Source organism: Giraffa tippelskirchi, chromosome 6, assembly GCF_054371585.1.
Source record: "Giraffa tippelskirchi isolate mGirTip1 chromosome 6, T2T-mGirTip1v1.2.pri, whole genome shotgun sequence".
Lineage (NCBI taxonomy): Eukaryota > Metazoa > Chordata > Mammalia > Artiodactyla > Giraffidae > Giraffa > Giraffa tippelskirchi.
This window is the reverse complement of record NC_137280.1, coordinates 91608690-91631993: the sequence shown is the minus strand read 5'-3', so window position 1 is coordinate 91631993 and position 23304 is coordinate 91608690. Positions and strand designations below refer to the sequence as shown.

The window sequence follows — 23304 nt, the reverse complement described above, 5'->3', positions numbered from 1 at the left end:
AGGGCTGTGGCCATGTTGGGAATGGCATATCTGAGCCTTGGGGTCTGGAGAAGCACTGCGCCCCCAAGTCCCTCTGCCCTCGAGCCACCCTGAGAGCTGCTTGTGCAGGAGCCCAAGAGGACTCAGAGACAAAAATCCCACCCCTTGGGAAGGAGCAAGCTGCTGGTGGCAGATAGGCGCTGAGTCTAGAGCAAGAAGGGGCGATTGGGCCTTCTCATCCAAGTGATGTGTGCTGAAGGGACTGCGCTCAGACAAAGGAGAGGGGCAGGACTAGGGTCAGCTGGGGAGACAGAGAGGCAGGCGGGCTTCCCATGCTCCAGGGCGCAGGCATGCTGGAGGCAGGAAGAAAGGCTGCCAGGGGTGGCATGGGCAGCAGGCAAGCGGGGCAGCAGAGCCCACCACCTCCCGGGTGAGAGGTCTGGGCAGGGATGAGAATCGTGGCTGGGAGATCCAGGTGCCACAGCCATGCACAGGGCAGAGCTGGGCTTCATGGCCGGGGGTGTGGAATCTAGCATGAAAAGAATGACTAAACCTCTCAGGGTGTGGGTGTGGGGAGAAACATGGCCCTGGTCTGTCTGGAGGGAGGAAATCATTCAAGCCCCCCAGGGGGACTGGGGGAGGGGGGGGTTATGACACACGGGGAAGGCAGGAACCAAGGGTCCAAGGATGATCCATTCCTCCTGTGGCCGCGCCAACCATGCCAAGCTTTGGGGTCTTTCTGGATCTTCCAGACCCTGGTACAGGGTCAGATCAGCTACTTGAAAGGCCCTGGGAATATCAGTAGGGCAGCCGTAAGGCCTGCTCAGTGTGGTGGGAGAGTAGCCGGGAGAAGGAAGGCTCAGTGAGGGCCGTTGGCCCAAGCCAAGATCTCCACGGTGGAGAGCTGCCCAAAGGGCGGGCACCTTGAAAAGAGCTCAGCTCTCAGATGTGAGCAGTGCCTGCTCACTGCTGGTCTGGGCTGGGCCACACACAGACAGGAGGTGATACCTAAAACAGGGATGGCAAGTACCATTCACCAATCCATGGGTGGCACTCGGCACAGGGGGAAAGGATACTAGGATCAATTAATGATGTCTACCATCAGCAAAGAGACGGGGGCAAGAGGAACAGCCTAATCAGTCATCATATCTGCTATGGAGGCGGGAGGAGATTGGCAGCCTCCAGGAGAGAGTCCCCCAACCAATTAGCCATGTCTGTCATGGGGACGGGAAGGGTGTCATGTGGAAAGCTATCATGTAGGGAAAGAAAAAATTCCTTAACTAGTTCGTCATATCTGTCACATGCTTCGCAAAAAAAAAAAAAAAAAAAAGCCAGGATTGATTAGTGATGTTTGCCAGGGGCACATGAGAGGGGAGAGGCAGGAGGGAAAGTGCCGGATCAATTAGTAATGTCTGCCTTGAGTGCAGGAGAGGGACATTTCTGCAGGGTGTTGTCTAGAAACAGAGCAGTGGCAGTGGCGAGAACAAGCTCTCTAGCAGGGCTTGAACAAAATCTTCCCTGGCCAGAGGTGTGATGGGAGGAAGGCCTGGGGTGTTAGTTGAGTATTTGCCATCCCTGACCTACAGGAAATGAGGAAAATGTGTCCAGAACGGGCTGGAGGGGTGCATGCTGGAGGCAGGCAGTGGGCAGGTTAGTGTCTGTGTGAGTCAGCTCACGCCCAGGGCAACACAAAGTCTGGCATGCAGTGGCCATGGCAGGGGATTTTTTTTTTTTTTTTTAGGTTAGCTGGATTTTTAGTGGTTCTGTTATTTTTTTGGGGGGGGAGGGAATATTATGGGGTGGCAGCATCTCCACCACTACCAGGTTCTCTAACGTTTGCTACCACACTAAGTGAGTACTTACCAAGATCTCCCCCTTTGAAAATGCAAAGTTAGGGTTGTGGGTAAATCAAAGAAGAGCAGGCGGAAGGAAAGAGACGTAAGGGACGTGAGGGGATGAAGAAAAAGCAGGAAAAGCACAAAAACGAGGAGAGAGAAGAGCAAGGGGAGAGAAAACAGCAAAAGAAAAAAAAATTACATGCTATTAATTATATTCATGGTGTTAATATTTAATTCATTATCATCTCCCGAAACGAAAAAGCAACAACATATGAATTACCTACGGCAAGCGCAAAAAAAATCATGCAGTGGTTACACCCCTTCTTTCCAGGGGGCTCCGTCATCGTGCGCGATGAACAGCAGCACCCCCACCCCCACCCCCACCCGGTGTGGAGAAGGCAGGGGACACTGGCAGAAATTTTTGCAAAGATGATGTGTTTTCTTAAGCAGGGGAAAAAAAGGGGAGGCCACCTAATACTGGCATATATAAAGCTGTCCTTATTTCACAAGGCCTCTGGTTAGAGTATGACATCAAGGTAGAGAATCCTCAACAGTTCTGGGTTCCCCCAGATACGAGGCTGAAAGCACCTGCAGGTGCCCCAGAACTGCTGATCACAACCAGCCTCCCTGCCCACTCCTGGCCCTCTCCCATAGCCTCTGAGTCTCTGCGGCTGGGGCAGGAACCCAATTTTCAGACACCAGGGGGACTGGGTGGCCTCTCTCCTTACTGTCAAGTTCTAGCCATGGCCTTGGATGGCAGATAGGGCCTTCTGCATGTGAGCAGTTTGCCCCCAGACCCTGCCAGAGCTGCACTCAAAGACCCATTTCCCAAATTATCAAAACCTAAGTGGACTTGAGAGGCTGGGGGTGGGATGGGGTGGGGGGTTCTGGCGGGACAGGCTCTGAGCCAGGCGCCATCGCTGGGCTTGGTGGTCCTTTAGTGCCCTCCCGCCCTCAAGGGATGAGCTGCAGGCCACAATGGGGTAGGCTACCTGGTTGGGGACGGCTCTCTTCTTATTCAGCTGTGTGCTCCTCTGCTGGGCGCTGAAACCAAAAACACAAAGGGGGTTTATGCGGCGGGACGCCCAGAGAGATGAAGAGCAAGAGGGACAAGGGGCAAAAGGCCCTTGTGGCCCCGGTAGGGTTCTCTCCCTAAAGGAACCCAAGGGAGAAGCTCTGGGCAGAAGCAGAAAGAAACCCCCTGTGCACAAAGGGCTGCCCAAGGAAAGAACACAGGCTTGTGGAATGAACAAGAACACCTAGTGGGTTAAACCATGACTTCTCAGCTTTGACCTTGGCCACTCTTGAGAGTACCAGCTATTTCTAAAAGTCACTGGGTCCTGGAGCCTCCAAGAGGGGCTACGGGAGGCTGGATTCCTGGGTGGCTGGGAGGTAGCCATGATGGCTTCAAAATACTTTCAGTGTTTGAGGGGTCAAACTTGAGGCTTCTTCCTGCTTTCTCCTCCTATTCCTGACCCAGCACCAGGTCCTGGACAGCTCCAGCACAGGACTACCCAGCCTAGGAGATCAGACTATGATTCAATATATTTACTACTGATATAAGGACTTTTTTCTCTGGGCCCTATTTTAAGTGTTTAGAGGGCAATGAGAAAGCACCCCAGAACTTCTAAGCACAGGAAGGTTGATCAATGGTGTCTGAAGACACAAAACTAAGCCATTCAGTGTCTGCGTGCTGCTGAGGTCCCAGATATACTACTTCCTGAGGGCTTCCTCGGTCTCACCCATGGCTGGCAGCCCCCTTGCCTGCCTTTTTCAATTGCCTTCATCCAATCAGAAATTTGCCACTGCCTCAGTGTGTCTGCGTGCATGCATGTGTGCATAGGAGTGTCACGGGGAAAGTCCAAAGTATTCCCCTTGGCCTGCAGGTCCTCCTGGCAATGAGGCCTTGGCCTCCCCATGCTTACACTTCTCAGCCATCCTTCCCTATTTTTACTGCTCTCAACCCCCCTCCAACCCCATCACCTGGCTGTCATGACTTCTTTGGGAAGGTCTCCTCTCCCACAGCCCCTCCACTTGCCCTCCTTTCCACATCTCATCTTCCTGTGATAACTGGCTAACAGTGTGCTCCCAGTCTGTGGACTCTGAAAGGGCAAGGCCCACGTCCGGCTTGTTCACTGTCCTAGTCCAAAGACCCCGCACAATGCTCCATGGCTATTTTGGGAGCCCCTGAGACGTCCCACCCAGGGCTGGGGCCTGGGCCGGGAGGAGCCTGGCACCCTGGGCCCCGCCCCCAGCCAGGTCGGCCCCCGTTCACACACCAGGGAAAAGGCACACAGCAGGCAATACCCACCCGGTCACCAGCTGCTCAGTATAGTAACAGCTGGGGGAAGTGGGAAGGCCCAGGAATCCAGAGGAAAGAGTGAAGTGGTCAAAGGAAAAACACGAGAGATTGTGAGAAGGAACTGTGGATGAAGTGTGAGAAGCAGAGACATCAAGGTGAGGAGAACAGCAGCAACCCGAAGACGGGGACCGGTGTTTTCAGCCCAGCCTGAGGGGCAGCCCCCAGCCAGGGCCCCCAGTACTCCCCCAGCAGGGACAGTGCAGTGGGGGACCCTCAGCTCATCTGGGCTTGGGGACCACCTTCTGATAATGCCCCCAGTTCACTCATCCACTCATTCATTCATTCACTCCACTCCCTGACCACGTGCCCACAACAGAAGAGCTGAGTGCCCTGATCAATGCCTATCCAGCAGACATCTGGATGGGAAGACCCTCTTAGCCAGCCTGCTGGCCTAAGACTGGGCTCTGCAGGGCCTGACTCCCTAAGAAGCCTCACTGAATCTCTAAGGCCAGGCCACAAGGCTACCCTCTGGATTCCCACGGGCCATACACAGCCCCCACCCTGGTCTGACCACACCAGATCTTAACTGCCCGGGTGCACGTCCATCTCTGGCACAGGACCTTCCTTTAAGGGTGGGGACCTGGCTCTGTGCTTGTGCCCTGCTGTAGCACAGGGCCTAGCATAGAGAAAGTACACCAGCGATATTTGCTAAACAAATACAAGGAAGCTGGCTACCAGCCACCTGTTATTCTACTAGGCTCTGGAAAGAAGACCTTTGTGAGCCATCAGAACAACCTGTGTGACACTCAAGCTTGCCCAGGCAAGGGCCCAGAGGCCACCAGCATGTAGTCTTCCATTCTGCAGAAATCACAGCTCCCTGCTCTGGGCCCTTGTCTGGGTGCCCTGAAAGGGTCTGGTTTTCAATCTACAGCATGTGGACAGAAGCCAAATCCTGGCAGCATTTCCTAAAGGGCAGCCTCGGGAGCCCTGAGCCCCTGAGATGCTTAGCAAAAGGACCAGTGAGTATGGGGGAGTCTGGGAAAGTTGCATGCGAGTCAGTAAAAGGCTCTGAGAAGTCCTGCAGGAAGGGAAGCACTGAACACTGGTTAGTCTTGCCCTTTTCTGAAGGGTCTGGTCATAGGGCTGTCCTTTCCTCCTTAAACTAACCACAGGGGTGTTCCACCAGAGGTGCATTGGGGACAAGACTGGAGGTTGCTGTTAGCCTAGGAAAACTCCCAGATGTTCTCCAATGGCCCCTTGCTTCACCCAGGGACCCCCTGACAGAGGGACTCTCAGGCCTCGGCCCACTGGGGGAATCCCATTCAACTGCCTCTCTCAGGGCCTGACTTTGACGGGGGACACTGGTGCCGCCCCACCAGCTGCTGTCTTGAAAAATACATACTTGGCAAATCCAATGAAGTCTTCGTGGTTGGTGTTGATGTAGGACTGCTCGATGTCAATCAGAAGAAGAATCTGGGGGAAAAGTTGGGGGATGGGTTGCTGTGAGTACAGAGCCAAACCAGAGACGGGCTGCTGTCAGAGCAATTCCCACACCCACCAGCAGGGGGAGCTAGAACTGCACCATTTCCAGGCAGGGCACCCATGCCCTCCCATAGCCTGGGGACCATCTGCAAGGAAAAGGGGGCGTGGATGCTTCCAGACCCCAAGGCCTCACACTTGAGAAAGACTGAGCCAACAGAGCAATGTGGTGGTCCTAAGGGTGGCTTCTGAGGTGTGGAGCGAGGCAATAAGGCCCCACTGCAAAGGCTTAAACAAGTCACAATATGTCATCACATTTAGAGTAGCACCAGTTGGGAAGATTTCCCGGAGAAGGGAATGGCGACCCACCGCAGGATACTTGCCTGGAGAATCCCACGGACAGAGGAGCCTGGCAGGCTGCAGCCCATGGGGTTGCAAAGGGTCGGACGCGACCGAGTGACTAACACTTTCACTTTTTTGGCTTAAGTGCCTCATTAAAACAGCAAAGGAGGGAACTATAGTCAAAATCCTGTGATAAACTGTCATGGGAAAGAATATGGAAAATGACATATATGTATAACTGAATCATTTTGCTGCTTGGTAGAAATTACCACAACATTGTAAATCAACTACACTTCTTTAAAATTAAAAACAAACAGCAAAGGTAATTTGGTCAGGTAAGGACATTAACGTGAAACACACAGATACACAACAGCCAGCTAGGATGTCATCTCAGATAAGGCACCAGCCTCAAACAGTCCCAGCCCTTTCTCTCACTCCACTGTGCCTCTGAACCCTCAGGGATAAGGCAGGCCAGGCACTTCGATTTTGGGGACAAATGAGCCAGTTCCTTCTCCACCAGTGTCAAGCGGAGAAGGACCGTTCTCAATAAGGTGCTCCCACAACCAGATACAACAGGTGGGTTTATTTTGGTTCCAGTTTGAATAAACCAACAGCTGCCAAACTCCTGGGATAAACCATCACGGAAAAGTATATATATATATGTATGTGAATAAACATATATACGTAAAAGAACGCATGAAAGTGAAAGTGTTAAGACGCTCAGTTGTATCTGACTCTTTGCGACCCCATGGATCGTAGCCCCTGCCAGGCTCCTCTGTCCATGGGATTCTCCAGACAAGAATACTGGAGTGGGTTGCCACTTCCTACTTCAGGGCATCTTCCCGACCCAGGGATGGAACCCAAGTCTCCAGCATTGCAGGCAGGTTCTCAACCATCTGAGCCAAATGATGTATATATATGTATAACTGAGTCACTTTGCTGTACAGCAGAGACTGGCACAATGTTGTAAATCAACGACACTTCAATTTTTAAAAATGTGGCAATTCCTACAAAAAAAAAAGAGAGAGAGATAGAGAAAGAAAGAGAGAACAGCAGACTGGGAAGAGGTGGTGGGTGGGGGAAATGACCCAGATCAGACGTTGGGCCACACATGAAGGCAGAATGACAGCCCCAGGCCGAGCAGGTGACAGGTGAGACTTGGACTGTGGTTGTGTGGGGATGTCCTACTCTCTACCTTCAGGTGTGCTTGCATGGTCTTCTCAAGACAATGTGAAAACAGATATAAAGCACCCAAAGGCGTTCCGCTGGGTGAATGCTGACAAGCAGGCTGTGGTCCACCCCTGCCATGAAACACCACTCGGCTGTCCAAGGAGATACTCTGGCAACACTGCAAATATCAGGGATGAATCTCGAGAGCATGGTGCCGAGTGAGGGGAGACAGAATCAAGAGGCTATGACAGCAGGAGTCTGTTCACATGACATCCTGGAAAAGGCAACCAGAGGGAGCAGCAGCCTGGAGGTCACCAGGGCCTGAGGGTTGGGGAGGCACCGACCAAGGGGCTCAAGGATGGGAATTCGGGGGGGGGGGGTGACAGAAGCATTCTGTGTGTGGAGTGAAGTGGGGGTGACTTTGCTGTATGTTGCTGTTTAGTTGATCAGTTGTGGCCAACTCTGTGCGACCCCATGGACTGTAGTCCGCCAGGCTCCTCTGTCCATGGGATTTCTCAGACAAGAATACTCTAGTGGGTTGCCATTTCCTTCTCCAGTAGATCTTCCCGACCCAGGGATTGAACCCATGTCTGCTGCACTGCCCGGTGAGTTCTTTACCACTGAGTCACCAGGGCAGACCACCTTGCTGTATGCATTTGTCAAAACTCAGGTAACTGCACAACCAAGATCCACTGCACATAAATTACAAATGTATCAAACGAGAGCCAGTACCTGGTCCTTGGTCCTCCCTTCCCGTTCCCGGATGTAAGTGGTGACGATTCGTTCTGTTTCCTCTCGCAATCGGGGGTAGGAGCTGAGCTGGGGGAAAGCAGAGTGGTGACATTGGCGGGGTCCTTGCGAGGGGCACATAATGTGAGCCAAATGAAGAACATGCTTGGGGGGCTGACATGGGGTGGACCCACCGAGACCCCACCCTGCTCCTCTCTCAGAGCTGCTGCAGCTATGAGACTAGAAGGGGCGGTGGGGGGACGGTGGGCCACAGAGCCTGAGTGGATGCCCACACACAAGCAGAGATGCTTTTCAGAGAATGCGATTCTGAGGTGGCAAGTGGCAGAGAAAGCGAGTGACAGCCATCCACCTGCCTCGAGGTGCTGGGTGAGAGCGAGGACACAGTGTAATCAAAGCCGCTGGGTCACCAGGGCGAGGGGCAGCATCTGGGCCATCTACCTCGGAGGCACTCCCTTGGCAGAAAACCATGCCCAAGCATCTTGCCTTAGGGATCCAGTCCTCCGACACCCCCACTGCCCTGGCCTTTGCAGTGGCAATCAAGCCAATGCACAGAAGCCCACCTTTCACAGTTTGGGCAAAGTCCATGAGTTGGGGGAAAAAAATTTTGGTTTTTTTGGTCACACCACATAGCTTGTGGGATTTTAGTTTCCCAATCAGGAATCAAACACAAGTCCCCTGCAGCAGAATCACAGTCCTAACCACTGTGCCACAACGGAATTCTGAAAATTTCTTAAATGCCGGTGATATAAGAACACGCAGATCAGCACACCAGCAAAGTGTTTATTGCCTCAGTGTTGGTTTGAAAACCCCTTTTTCTCAAAGCAGTCAAGTGTCGGGCATGGACTCTGATTCCTGCTGTGGGTAAGTGCATCTGGCAACATCAAAGGCCTTCAAGCCCCACTGGAGGCCCAAACTGCAAAGGTGGACCCCGCGTGTGCTTGGACCACCCCCTTGGGTCAGCCGAGGCAAAGCCGAGATGTCACCAAGCGGCCGCTGGCCCTTGGAAGGGGGTTCCTGCCAAGGCAGAGTTTCCTAGCTGCTTGGGTGAACACTCAACGATGGGAAGGAGAAGATGGGGAACAGATGTGCAGGTGAGAAAAACGAAACCTTCTGTTACCTTCTCGGCACACTTTTTAATGACCGTGGCCAGTTCTGAGACCACGAGGTCAACACACTTCAAACTCGGCTCTTTGAGTTTTACAATCTGTTTTTTCACAATGGCTTCAAAGGCCATGTCGGGGGTGAAGAGCCCCGTCCTGGGTCATGCGGAGGGCGGGACGAGGTAGAAAGACACCCGAGGGCAGTGCAGGCCACACACGCAGGACGGGAGACAGAGAGAGAAGAAACAAGAGTCAGCTGGTTAGTGACATGCACGGAGGAGCCTGTGCCCGCATTTGCCCCGGAAGCTGCTTCGGATCAGGAGGCGTCCTGGGTCCGAGGGGTGGGCAGGATTTGATTATATAAAAGGACTACGGGTCAGAGCCAACATCTGAACAGCTAAGAGGGTGCAGAGGCCTTGAATTTTTGTATGTGTGAACATCTCTGAATCACTGGGGTTTCTTTCCCCTCCCTGTTTCAATCGAAGAAGCTTAGGAAGCAAATGTGGGCTTTTCCAGACTGAGAACAGAAGGATCAAGCAGAAACTCCTGCCATGGAAGGCCGACCCAGAGCTCCTCGGCCATGGTGGACGTGCAAGCACAAACCACCCACCAGGAAGCGCTTCAGCCGTTTGGCCAAAGCGTGCGGCCCTGGGAACCAGGTCGGCGGGGGCGCGGATGTGTCCTGTTCAAGTGGGGGCAGTGGCCCGTGAACACCGGCACGCAAGTGCAGGTGACCTAGGGGATCTGAGGACTGGAGGCCTGGGGGAACAGCCCCGGTCCTGGGGAGGGGTGGGGAAGCTGGTAGAAGCCATCAGGGAGCAAGCCCAAGCCTGGGCGCTCGTTATGTGGGTGGTGTTCGGGCCTCTCTTGGCTGGCTCCGGCAAAGCCTGAGGGCACCAGGCATCTGTCAGGGAGTGAGGGGCAGGGAAGTTCAGGGAGCCTGGCCTCCAGCAGGTGACTCAAGGTCCCTCTCTGCTCCCCAGAAGACAGCAAAGCGACAGCCCAATGAAACCCCCATCAGATACATGCTAAGCTTGGTATCAGGGTCCAAGGGAGCCCTGCCCAACAGTCTGTGGAGACTGGAGGCCTGGCGCACCCCCCGGGCTGCACCCAGGCTGAAACACTCCCGCCCCTGCCTCTGGGAAGAGGCCACATTCTTGGAAACTGAGGCAATCTGGTAAGGGGGTGGGGGGTAGGGGAGACCAGCGGGGCAAAGGCTGAGCAGCACTGGGAGCCTGATACCAAGCACCCATAGCCCCGTTTCCACAAGGCCAGGAGTCACCCTGCCAAGGGTCCAATACCTTACTGGTACACTGCCTAACTGTATTGATTAGCTCCTGGATAACCAGGTCGACACATTTCAGACAGGGCTCTTTCAGCTTGACGACCTGCTTTTTCACAATGGCCTCGAATGCCAAGTCCGGGGTGAAGAGCCCGGTCCTAAAAGCATCCAAACCCAGGGGCAGGGGAGATAAGTCGGAGAGAAACAAAGCACGGTCAGCAATCTCACAGGCACAAGCCAGGTTCCCAGGAGAGCCAAGTTGATGGCAAGCCAGGGGGTCAGATGCCTGTATCCGCTACTTGGAACCCCCCGACCCAGGGCGATCTGAGGACCCCATGGCCATGCGAGACTGGAGCAAGGAGTTGTGACTTTTGTTGCAACTGTGGGGACCCAGGAGGTTCACAGGGCCCCCGTGACAGGGACAAATAAATGCTGGGTTCCTATGACACAGTGCCGCAGCTCTGACTCCCTCCCCACGCCCCCCAGAGCAAATGTGCAGTGAGCTTTCTGCCTTGGCTGGTGACTGGGCCCTTGAACCAATGCTGAACATTGGGCAGCGGACAGCCCCAGGGCCTTCAATAGATAAACAGAACTAAGCACATCCACCTCGAGTACCCTTGGAGACCCAGAGGGAGAGACTTACAGCTACTGCAACACCCCCTTCAGTCCTCACATTTGGGGTACCCAGAGATTAAGGGGGACTGACTGACTCTAGGGTGGCACCATGGAGATGGAGGGAACATGGTGTCTCTCCCCGTGGAACTTGCCTGACTCCGTGGATATTTTTAATGGCGTAGCTGATCTCCCGTCTTAAGTCTTTCTCATCGAACTCCATCTGAGAAAAGACAAACCAAACACATGCAAGGAGGTACCTGGGGGACCCCCCAATTCAGGTCTGTTATCAGGGGAACGTTACCTCCTGTGTACCATTTGTAGTCACATGGTAGCATATCTGATTGGTCAAAAATATTTAAAAACGTTAAAACTCAGTTTCAGCAAGGATGCTCTGAAACTAACACTCTTGCTCTGTTGGAAGAAAAATCGACTTATACACACACTCTTCTGGGCTATGTGGCAGGACAAATTAAAAACCTCTAAAAACATACTTCTACTACCAGCAAGTAGTTTTATGTGCTCTGGGAATTTATCTCGAGCAATGAATCAAGAATTAGCTACACTCCCAAAACAATCTGTAAGTGCTAAAAAATGTGCAATGAACCTAAATGCCCCCAAATGGGAGACTAGTTAAAAAAGAAGATAGTGTTTTGCCATTGACGGTGCATGAAATGTATACACTAATTTGGAATGATGGCAATTATGTGAAAAAAGCATATAAAGAAGCATAATTTGTTCTTTTTTTTAAATTCATACGCACACACTGGTAAGGATGAAGCTATGTGCCATGTTTGGTGATATGGGCAGGCTTTTTGCCTGTATCTGCACAGAAATAATTCTCAAAGGACACACATAGAGGTACTAAGAGGCATCGTCTGTGATGTTAGGATTATGGGTATTTTTCTCCTTTCAGCTTTTGTTCTTCTGAGAAGAACATGACTGGTTTTTACAAAGATGGTATGTGCTCACTGTAAAATCTGTACAACTTTCATCAATTAAAACAAAAAGAAAAACGTCTTAATTCCAGCACCCAGAGCTGACATTTTGTGAATATCCTTGCAGATCTGTCTCCGCAAAGACACCCATCTCAATGGGCGTGTATGACTTCATATGAAGGATGTTATTTATAACAACTGTTACGTTCTGGTGCCCAGGCTGGCTCCACAGTCTTTTTCCCTTTCAATGGGAACATTTTCCCAGGTGAATTTATCTGTATGTTCTATGTATTTTGCAAAGAGCATGTATTCAGAGGAAAATGATGGAGCTTTTCATGTGACTCTGTTGGAAATCACTAAGCTCAGAGAAGGAGGCCCGTGGGGTCTGTAGGTGGAAGCTCAAGACCTCGCGGCCTGGGAGGAAGCCAGGTTCAAGGTCAACTGAGCAGGTGGGTCAAGGGTGAGCAGAGGGCCTGGCCCGGGCAGAGCTACCTTCACCAGCTCGAAGGGAAATCGCTCGTGGAAGATGCGATTGATCCGGGCGCCCCCAGAGAGCTCCAGGGTGTCCACTTGGTCTCCAGAGCCCTCGATCCTCTTCTCAAAGTCCACCCCGAACTGCTGGACCATCCTATGAGAAAAGAGAAAATCTCAATGTCAAAGCAGAGGTACTGACACAGCTCTGAAATTATGTCCCAAGTCAAGCCATAGCTTACTTTCCTCCTTTTATTTTTTTGGGAACAAAATGTATGTATGGGTCAAAAAAAGAGACAAAGTCCAGGCGCTGTCGAGGGCAAGCACTCACTACATGCCAGGCCCCCTCCTCAGGCCTACTATGATCATTCATTCATTGAACTGGGGACGCGAGGGGCAGTTATTACACCCTTTTGCAGAAGAGTGAGGTGTGGGGGAGGGGGGGACCACAGCTCAGCAACCTCTGCCCTGAGGTTTGGCCTGATCCAGCAGGACTGTGATATATAAACGGAGCCCCTCCACACCATTCGGGTGGCTTCCTCCGGTTCCTACCACCTCACAGTCTATTTGGGACAGACTCCACCACTGATGGGCTATGAGGCCTTGGACAGGTGGGTTTGCCCTCTAAGCCTCAGTTTCTCCATCTCCAAAGTGGGCTGATTCTAACAGTACCTCCATGTAGGGTAACTGTAAGGATATTTAAGGAGTTTCAAGATTTCATCAACTCAAAAAAGGCATCAATCTCAAAATGCACTATTAACCTGGACACCCCACAAAAAAAGAAACATGCTGCCAATGAATAGTAATCCACCTGAAATTTGCTTTCAGAGAAGTGAAGATTTTTTAGTGCACACATAATTCATGAAATTTGGTAAAACCATGCCTGGCCCCTTAGAATGCAGCCCAGCCCTTAAAAAGTGTCTCAAGAGTATTGCTAATAAGGGCTGTGATGAAGTGAATGGTAAAGAACGAAGATATTTATTAGTGTTATGGTTGTCTTTAGTATTTCTAATTGTTTTCCCCAGTCCTCTGCTCTGTCCTAGGAATATGTTAAGGCTGTATATTGTCACCCTGCTTATTTAACTTATATGCAGAGTACATCATGAGAAATGCTGGGCTGGATGAAGCACAAGCTGGAATCAAGAATGCCGGGAGAAATATCAATAACCTCAGATGACACCACCCTTATGGCAGAAAGTGAAGAACTAAAGAGCCTCTTGATGAAAGTGGAAGTGGAGAGTGAAAAAGTTGGCTTAAAGCTCAATATTCAGAAAACTAAGATCATGTCATCCAGTCCCATCCTTCATGGCAGATAGATGGGGAAACAGTGGAAACAATGGCTGACTTTATTTTGGAGGGCTCCAAAATCACTGCAGATGGTGACTGCAGCCATGAAATTAAAAGACGCTTACTCCTTGGAAGAAAAGTTACGACCAGCCTAGACAGCTTATTAAAAAGAAGAGACATTACTTTGCCAACAAAGGTCCGTCTAGTCGAGGCTATGGTTTTTCCAGTAGTCATGTATGGATGTGAGAGTTGGACTATAAAGAAAGCTGAGTGCCGAAGAATTGATGCTCTTGGAACTGTGGTGTTGGAGAAGACTCTTGAGAGTCCCTTGGACTGTAAGGAGAGCCAACCAGTCCATCCTAAAGGAGATCAGTCCTGAGTGTTCATTGGAAGGCCTGACGTTGAAGCTGAAAATCCAATACTTTGGCCACCTGATGCAAAGAGCTGACTCATTTGAAAAGACCCTGATGCTGGGAAAGATGAAGGCGGGAGAAGGGGATGACAGAGGATGAGATGGTTGGATGGCATCATCGACTCAATGGACATGAGTTTGAGTAGACTATGGGAGTTGGTGACGGACAGGGAGGCCTGGCGTGCTGCAGTCCATAGCGTCGCAAAGAGTCAGACACAACTGAACGACTGGAATGAACTGAACTGAACTGAAGCAGAAGTAGAGGCACGGCACCCTACCTCGATGTCTGTTCTCCCTGAAGCCTCCAGGGGGCGCCCGTGAACACCTGAGTCAGGCCAGGTCATAACCAGGGCTCAGAACACTCCATGGCTCCCACCTTACTTAGGGCAAAAATTAAGTTTTCCCTGTGGTCTATGAGGCCCTGCAGGCACTACCCTGTCCCCTCCCAGGCCTCATTTCTTCCTACTCTCCCCTCACTCACTCTGCTCCAGCCACATGGGCCTTCTGAACACACTGGATGCAATCCTGCCTCAGGGCATTTGCACTGGCCAGGGCCCCACCCCCAGGACTGCACAGCCCCTTCCTCACCTCTTCAGGTCTCTGCCTGACTCTTCACTGACCACTCAATTTTAAACAGCATCCCAAGCCTACCCTGGCACTCTCCAGCCCCTTCCCCACTTTGACATTTTGCCATTTCACAGATTATTCACATGTTCTTATTACTTATCTTGTCTCATCCCTCTCCCCTCCCCTTTCTGAGCACACAGGGTGTCGGCCCCACACCCTGGAGCAACCCTGGTGCTCAGGACAAGGCCCAGCACACAGGAGGCTCTGGTGAAGTGTTTGCTGAACAGATAGAAGGATGGATGGGTGGGGAGCCTATGGCTGGGAGGAAGCCCTCGAGCGCCAGGCTAGGGGAGGGGCACATACTGCAGCAGAGCTTTGGTCTTGCGTGTGGGGTCATCAGGCCGGAAGTTCTTGTACTCCTCCACCTCCTTCTCCAGGGACAGCAGCTGGCTCTGCAGCTTGCTGCGCAGGGCCGGCAGCGATTCCCGGATGTGGTTGGTCAGTTGCTGTGGGAGAGAGGTCAGAGGTCAGCATAGGCAGGATGCTGAGAAGGGGCAGACCTGCTCCATCCCCAGCCTCAAGGGACCAATGGAAATCCCGAGCAGCAGGGAAAGGTGACACAGCCTGGTCCACAGCAGCGCAAGGCTGCAGACAGCCCACGGGGACCTGGGAGAGGGCAGATCAACTGGGCAGTGCACACCACGGAGTACACGCAACAGGATCAAGAGAGCAGGACCCAAGTGCTGGCCGTGCACAGCCAGTGTTGCTCACTGGAAAACAAAACAAAGTCTAGGAGGGACTTCCCTGGGGGTCCAGTGGTTAAAAATCTACCGTCCACTGCGGGCGTCGGGGGTTTGATCCCTGGTCGGGGAACTAAAATTCCACAGGTCGTGGGGCAACAAAGCCTGTGGGCCACAACTAAGACCTGATGCAGCCAAACAATAAACAAATAAAGTTTTAAAGGCTACGAAGCTACAGCAGGACCCAGGCACGGGAGGACTGACAGACAGGCCATGGTGTATGGACAGACCACAGGAATGGGCCCTAGAAACTATGACAGAAACAGTTCACCGAAAAAGGCGCAGGACACATGTAGGATGTGATCCCTTCTGAGAAGATGGGGAGAAAGTGAGAACACACTTTCATCTGCACAGAGTGCAGGATGGTTCATGAGGGTCATGAGGACCCTTCCCGCTGACCCCCCTCTATTGTTTGGTTTTTAACCATAGGGACTTGTTCGTTATTCACAAACTTTAAAAGGAGGCAGCGGTGCAGAAAAGATTAGGTAGTGAGCCTTGAGATGAGCTGTGCAAGAAAAACCTAGATAAGAGACTTCCCTGATGGTCCAGTGGTTAGAACTCGTTGCTTCCACTGCAATGGGCATGGGTTCCATCTCTGGCCAGGGAACCAAAATCTGGCATGCCACATGGCATGGCCAAAACAGAAAAAAGTCAGATACAGAGCAGCGGGTAAATATATTAACTGTTCAGGTGGCAACAAGGAAGATGGAAAGGATAGAACAGAAAAAGAGAGGAGGCAGGGCACGCGGGATGAGCAGGCCGGCAGTCCAGGCACATTGGCCCCTTCAGTGTTTATAGAGTCTTGAGAAAGAAGCCCAGGAAGTGGCGACACGGGCCGCCTGGGGGTGGTAGTGGGGGGCCTGTCTCGGCATGGGAGGAAGTGGAACATTCATTGTATCCGGACTATCTTTTTAAAAATACTCTTTCAGAAGAGAAAGAGAGAAGGAATGAAAAAAATAAATAAAAGCCATAAAATCAACTCAAACCACCCAAATGGAAATGCACCGCTGTGTGGTGCATTTTGGTCTACAAGACAAAAGAAATGACAAACTATCTATCGAGGTAGGAAAAAGGTGTGAAGGAGCCTCACGCACCATGGCATGAATCTGACGGTCACCCCAAAACCCTCTGTGACCGGGGGCCCCTTCCTGGGGGAGCTGCAGGTCCCCATGGGTGGCAGTCCACTCTGGTCCCTGTCGCCCTTCTGGGGCATGACCCTGTTTAGCTCATGGGGTGATAGAGGGGCGAGGGGACCCCGTTCTGGGAAGCACCAGGATGTGGGCCCAGGCTCCCAGGCAGACAGCTGGGCTCTCAGAGGAGGCCCCAGGCACCTGCGGGCAGTTTTACTTCCCTTCCCCTCCCCCCGCCCCTCTGCCCAGGCAGACCCCTGCTTCCTTTCCTGCAGGGCCCCTCCCACCGGACACTCACTTCCCTGTTCGTTCTCCTGAGAGGTATGCTCTGCCTTTCCGCCCTCTGCCAGCCCTCATCACTTCCTAACAGTTGAAGTGTTCCTAGACTTTATCTGGGGATTTGTCCTGCATCAATGCCCCCAATCAGAAATATGCCTTCCCCGGCACTTCCCTGGTGGTCCAGAGGTTAAGATTCTGTGCTTCCACTGCAAGGGCACAAGTTTGATCCTTGGACAGGTAACTAAGATCCCACATGCCATGTTGCGTGGCCAAAAAAAAAAAAGAGAGAGAAATATGCCTTTTCCCCAGGATAGGGCCCAGCTCCCCCACTGGTACTGTGCCCCACTGCAGGCAGGAAGAACTTTTACATTGTTATCCTGAGGCCCAAGGTGCTACCATATAGCACCAAGGGGGGATGATTCATAACCCCAAGGCCATGGAGGACCACACTGCCTGCTATACCGCAGCTACATACCCCACATTGGGGATTTTACTCTCGGAGAACCTGGTACACGAGCAAAACAATGCTATTAAACAGCAGCCCAATAGCTTCTCACCTTTTGGCTAAGATCAAGTGTAAACATTAGCCCTTTATTGACTGGGAGCCTCAGAAACCAGCCACGTGGCTCTCCAAAAAGAGCCTGGCTAAACAGACGAGGGCCATGTGTTCAGGGGCTTCTACAGAGCCATGAAAAAGAGTGAAGAAGGCTTCTATAGGGACAGAGCTCCAGGAGATACTGTTGAGTTAAAAAAAAGAAAAGGAAACGGGGCATCCATGACTATGGATAAAGGGGAAATGTGCTTCTCAGAAGTACTTTCTGTGTTCATGGACAGAGAAACTCAGGCAGTGTTAACAGTGGTGGGTGAGAGGCAGGGGGCACACAGCGCTTCACTGTATCCTTTTGAATCCGCCTGCCAATGCAGGAGACAGAGGTTCAATCCCCAGTCCGGGAAGATACCACATGTTGCAGAACAACTGAGCCTGTGAGCCACAACTACGGGCTCAGTGCTCTAGAGCCCGTGGTCCGCAACAAGAGAACTCACTGCAATGAGAAGCCTGTGCACTACAACCAGAGAGTAGAACCCTGCTCACCAGCATAAGAGAAAAGCCCGCACAGCAACAAAGACCCAGTGCAGCCAAAAGTAAATTAAATAAATAAGCTACTTAAAAAAAGAAAAAGAATATATGTATGTATAACTGAGTTGCTTTGCTATACAGAAGAAATCAACACAACACTGTAAATCAACTATACTTCAATAAAAATTTTAAAAAATAATGATAACAATAGTAGTGATGGTAGTAATAATACCAACACTGACTCTTCTCCAGGCAATGATTCAAATGTTCTTTGAACCCCACTTTGCTAAAATGAGTGCTGCTCTGGACTAACGCCAGCACCACTGTGGAATGCAGCTGTTTTGCAGTGCACAGCCTGAGCAACTGCACAAAATCCTCACCGTACCTGATTCAGAGTCTTCTGCAGGTGCGGGGTGCCCATGCGGTCTGCTATGTGCCGGTAGGCTGGGTGGGAGAGGAAAAACTTCCTCTCAGCCGCCAGTGCTGTGCGGATGTCCTTCTTGCCCTCAATATCCTTCTGGCTGCGGTTGACCACTCCAATGTAGCCTGCGGAGAGAGAGGGTCAGTTCATAGCAGTGCCAGGCAAGCCCAGGAACCCAGATGCCCACTACAGGTCAGCCACGGGGCTGGGCAACATGCAGGTGTAGACACGGATCCTGCCCTACAAGTCACTCATAGACGAGGTGCCAAGCCTTATGAGTTACTCAGAGGCAACACTGAGGATGCAAACACAGAGCAATATAATGTTTGGAGGAAGGAGAGGTTACATTCAGCCTGGTGAGAGGGACTAGAGAGAGAAAAGCTTGGGAGGAGATGAAATCCATAATCTGAGCTTTAAAGACCAGAAAACAGTATATGAAAAAGAAGGCCAATGGGAAAAGCTAATCGTGCCAGATATTAATACTTATTCTAAAGCTATTATATTTGGGGACTTCCCTGGCGGTCCAGTGGTTAAGACCCTGCGCTTCCAATGTAGGGTGCACAGGTTCGACTCCTGGTCAGGGAACTAAGATCCACAAGGAGATCAGTCAATCCTAAAGGAAATCAACCCTGAATATTCATTAGAAGGACTAATGCTGAAGCTGCAGCTCCAATACTTTGGCCACCTGATGCGAGGAGCTGACTCATTGGAAAAGACCCCGATGCTGGGAAAGACGGAGGGCAGGAGGAGAAGCGGGTGACAGAGGAGGAGATGGTTGGATGGCATCACTGACTCAATGGACATGAATCTGAACAAGCTCTGGGAAATAGTGGAGAACAGGGGAGCCTGGCGTGCTACAGTCCATGGGGTCCCAAAGAGTCGAATACAACTTAGTGACTGAACAACAACGGTTGGCAAAGAAACAAAGTCTGGTGGCCACCAAAATGAACTTGCTAGGGATTCACAGATTTCCACATAAAACATAAAACTGGAAGTACCTGAATGGGTGGGTTTTCAAAATTACTGTATTTGTGTTAAAACTGTCTGAACAAAACATAAGCAACAGTCAATTGTAAGTGTAAGAGAAGTGGGACTTATACAGGAGGGGGTTGGGAGCCAGCTTCCGAAATGACAGTTTTAGCTACCATTCGGCAATTTTTTTTAAACACGAAAAACCATTTTTAGCATAAGAAAACTACTTTGAAAAGAGGATCTACAATATTTGGACATAAAGGAGTTGGAAGAGGATGAGGGAAGGGGGATTCAAACAGCCAGGAGCCCCAGGTGTGGACACAAGGCACCCCGCCACACGGGTGCACGAATGGGTGTCGTGGGAAGCAGAAAACTTAGCCTGGTAGCCAACACATGGGAGGTGCTCAGTCAACAGATGTGCTTATGGTTGTCCATATAATGAAAGTTAGAAAAGTGAACTGGGCCTAGTTGGCGAAAGGTCAGAAGTGATAAACACACGTATCTGTACCCGCTTCTCTTAGCGAGGACAGATGTTTCTTTGGAGAGGAGGGGCGCAGCACCGGCCAGCTATCCTGCCAAGCCTTGTGCAGACCTGACGGTTTTTTGTCCTCTCTGGATCTACCATCAAGTCCACCTTACAGATGAGGGAAGCGAGGTAGGCCAAGGAGGGGCCCCTTGCCCACATGGTCACATGGAGGATCAGTGGCAGCAAGGTGTGAACCCAGGTTAGTGTGAAGGGCAAAGAGCAAGGGGCAGAGATGGTGTCTGGCTTGTTTTGTGATTTCTTTTGTTAACTTGAAGGATCCAGGGACTTCCCTGGTGGTCTAGTGGTTAAGAATCCACCTTGCAGTGCAGGGGACACGGGTCCGATCCCTGGTCTGGGAGGATTCCACATGCCTCAGGGCCACTAGGCCACGACTACCTGAAGCCTGCGTGCCTACAGCCTGTGCTCCATAACAAGAGAAGCCCCTGAGAAGCAATGAGAAGGCCAAGCATCACAACTGGAGAGTAGGTCCCACTCACCTCAACTAGAGAAAAGCCCGTGCAGCAAGGAAGACCCAGCATAGCCAAAAATAAATAAAACAGAATAAATAAATAAGAATTTTTTAAAAATCTGAAACTCCACTAAACATGAGACTGATCAGCCTCTGTCTAGATCTAATTACTGGTTTACAAGGAGCTATAATTGGCCAGATCCCGAATGAGGCACGCAGATCAAGTGGCCGGAGGGGGAGTCGTGGGAACAGAAACGTAGCTATTTATGTGTCAAATGACAGGGTGCCTGGATTTGCTTCATAATCCCCCAAGAAGGGAAGAACAACAGGAGAGGCTATTCAGGATAGTGTTGATTAGCTGTGTGTGATGAGCAACGAGGCTGGTCTGGGGGGAACACCTCACATTTTTCTCTCCACATGAGAAAATGCTTGATAGAAAAATCTATCACAAACTTAAAAGGTACAGGGACTTCCCTAGCATCCAGTGGTTAAGATTCTGCCTTCCAACACGGGAGGCAGGTTTGATCCCTAGCCCAGGGAAAGCTAGGGCTTCCCTGGCGGTCCAGTGGTTGAGAATCCGCCTGCCAATGCAGGTGACATGGGCTCGACCCCCAGGTTCCAGGAAGATCCCACATGCCACGGAGCAACTAAGCCCATGTCACACAACTACTGAAGCCTGTGCACCCCAGGGCCTGTGCTCCAGAACAAGAAAAGCCACTGCAATGAGAAGCTTGCGCACTGCAATGAAGAGTAGCCCCTGCTTGCTGCTACATTAGGGAAAGCCCACACGCAGCAATGAAGACCCAGCACAGCCGAAAAATAAAACCTTTTTTTTTTAAAAAAAGAAAAAGCTACGTGGGTTCACTTGGGCAGAGAAAAAGAAGGGTCTACAATGGGACTGAGAAGCAGTTTCTTCTGGGCAGTGGGGAAGTGGGATGGTGAATGTATTTGTGAGCATTTGCTGAGGTTTCAGGAAAGACAAACAACCAAAACGAGTCATTTTCCAAAAGCAGAGGTGCCCCAGCTCTCCTGTGGCTCAAGTCCACCCATCTTGATCAACCCCCTGCCCCCGCCTCATGACTCCAAGACCCCCTGGGCCGCACCTCTTCTCAAGGGGAGTAGCTTGTTCTCCAGGATGTCCCTGGCATCCGTGCCTTCATCCATCAGGTCGAGTTTGGTGATGACGCCGATAGTCCGCAGGCCTGAAAGAGCACAGAGGTCAGAGGGCATCATGAGGAAGGAGCTCAGGTGACCCTAGGCCACCTGGAGTCCAGCTGGGTCCCCACTTCCAGACTGTGTGACCTGAGAGAAGCCATGACGTCACCTGCCTAGACCCTAGTTTCCTTCATGTCAAATGAAGGCAGTAACACACCAATCTCAGGGGCGTGTCCATGACAATAAACCTGGCACAGGGCGCATGTTCAGTCAGTCAACGCTTGCCATCGTCGGTCATGGGTACGACCAGTCTTGCTGCTGCAGAAATCGGGGGGCAACTTTACCAAACATGAACCCCGGGTCAGTATCTCCATGCTGTGTTTTCTGAGTAGCATGCAGAGTTCCAACGTAACACGCCAACCTGAGCCAACGGTTTCCAGAGTTACCTCTCATCTGAATGGCCAGAATGACACTGTGGACACCATTCTATGGAATTCCTCCTCATCCCAAATTTTCCCAAACTGCCCTGAATCGAGGGAACCCTGTCCATCAGCTGTCCCCCACTTGTGCCTGAGGGCCCCCTCTGTGTTAGCGCTGTGTGTGTGTGTGTGTGAGTGTGTGTATGACACATGCAGGGGACAGAGGGAAGCCCAGGGAGATCTCGGGGGGTGGGGGTGCTAAAGTAGGCATTAAGCAGGTGCCAATCGTGCCCTCCCGGTGTGCCCACTTGCCCACATTCTGCTGTGAGATCTTGAGCTTGCATCACCTTTTCGGAGGTCAAAGGAACCACCACTGCAAACACCCACAAAGCTTGTGCGGGGTGGGAAGGGGAGACGCAGCCCGAGGTAGAGGGATGTGATAAGGGGAGGTCAAAGATCAGAAACAACCCAACTGTTTAAGAACAAAAGAAAGGAAGCAGTAGGCTGCCCAACGGATGGCTACCGACCTATGTCCCTAAGGCAATAGGCAAACACACTCACACAACAGAAAAACAAAGGAAGGTCATCCCATTTTTTTAACTCATGAGTTTATGGGGCTTCCCCAGTGACTCAGACAGTAAAGAATCCGCCTGCAATGCAGGAGACCCAGCTTCGATTCCTGGGTAGGGAAGATCCCCTGGAGAAGGGAATGGCAACCCAATCCAGTATTTTTGCCTGGAGAATCCCATGGACAGAGGACCCTGGCGGGCTACAGTCCATGGGGTGGCAAAGAGTTGGACATGACTGAATGACTAACACTTTGATGTGGAAGAACAAACTCTGAAAGAATATTTGCCAAGTGGGGCCACCAGCATCTGCAGGGAGAGAGGAGCTGTCACAGTTTAGGGTCTGATGTTTCACAATGGTGATTATTTACGGGTAGTCATCATGAATACTTTCAAAGTTGCTGCCAAGTTGCTTCAGTCGTGTCCGACCCTGTGCGACCCCATAGACGGCAGCTCACCAGGCTCCGCCGTCCCTGGGATTCTCCAGGCAAGAATACTGGAGTGGGTTGCATTTCCTTCTCCAGTGTATGAAAGGGAAAAGTGAAAGTGAAGTCGCTCAGTTGTGTCCGACTCCCAGCAACCCCATGGACTGCAGCCCACCAGGCTCCTCCGTCCATGGGATTTTCCAGGCAAGAGTACTGGAGTGGGGTGCCATTGCCTTCTCCAACTTTCAAAGTTAGACAGCTCTTTTTTTTCTGGAAGAAGGTCAGCAACAAATTCACAAATGATGCTTAACCATCTTCACCCCTACTTCCTCGCTGCCTGATCAGCCTCTGCAGTCACAGTCACATCTATGTCCTGGTATTGGACTCGGGGGACAGAAGGCCTGGGGGGCTATGGGCAGGGGGTGCCCCCCCAGGAAAGTGAACCTGGATGACCTTGGGGGCGGAACTGGCAGAGCCCTGAGCTTCGAGGAGCTTGCGGTCCAGGGCAAGAAAGGAGCCACCTTCACTGACCGCC

At 51.5% G+C, this 23304-nt stretch overlaps 1 protein-coding gene across 32 annotated transcripts in view; it reads right to left on the bottom strand.

The window, feature by feature from the left end:
• Positions 1–23304, bottom strand: part of DNM2 (dynamin 2) — an 87780-nt gene that overhangs the window by 17942 nt on the left and 46534 nt on the right. For 6 of the 32 annotated variants that reach the window (XM_081498298.1, XM_081498328.1, XM_081498305.1 and 3 more), the window contains exons 5-13: positions 21308–21406; positions 18202–18362; positions 14893–15035; positions 12285–12420; positions 11010–11077; positions 8978–9116; positions 7843–7929; positions 5522–5592; positions 2795–2861 (exon numbers count right to left, since the gene is read on the bottom strand). In XM_081498298.1, the coding sequence (XP_081354424.1) occupies positions 2795–2861; positions 5522–5592; positions 7843–7929; positions 8978–9116; positions 11010–11077; positions 12285–12420; positions 14893–15035; positions 18202–18362; positions 21308–21406 (971 nt within the window). Of the gene's footprint in view, positions 1–1842; positions 1855–2794; positions 2862–5521; positions 5593–7842; positions 7930–8977; positions 9117–10261; positions 10401–11009; positions 11078–12284; positions 12421–14892; positions 15036–18201; positions 18363–21307; positions 21407–23304 lie in introns of all 32 variants that reach the window. The other 26 variants (XM_081498302.1, XM_081498332.1, XM_081498311.1 and 23 more) reach the window with 5 other exon arrangements.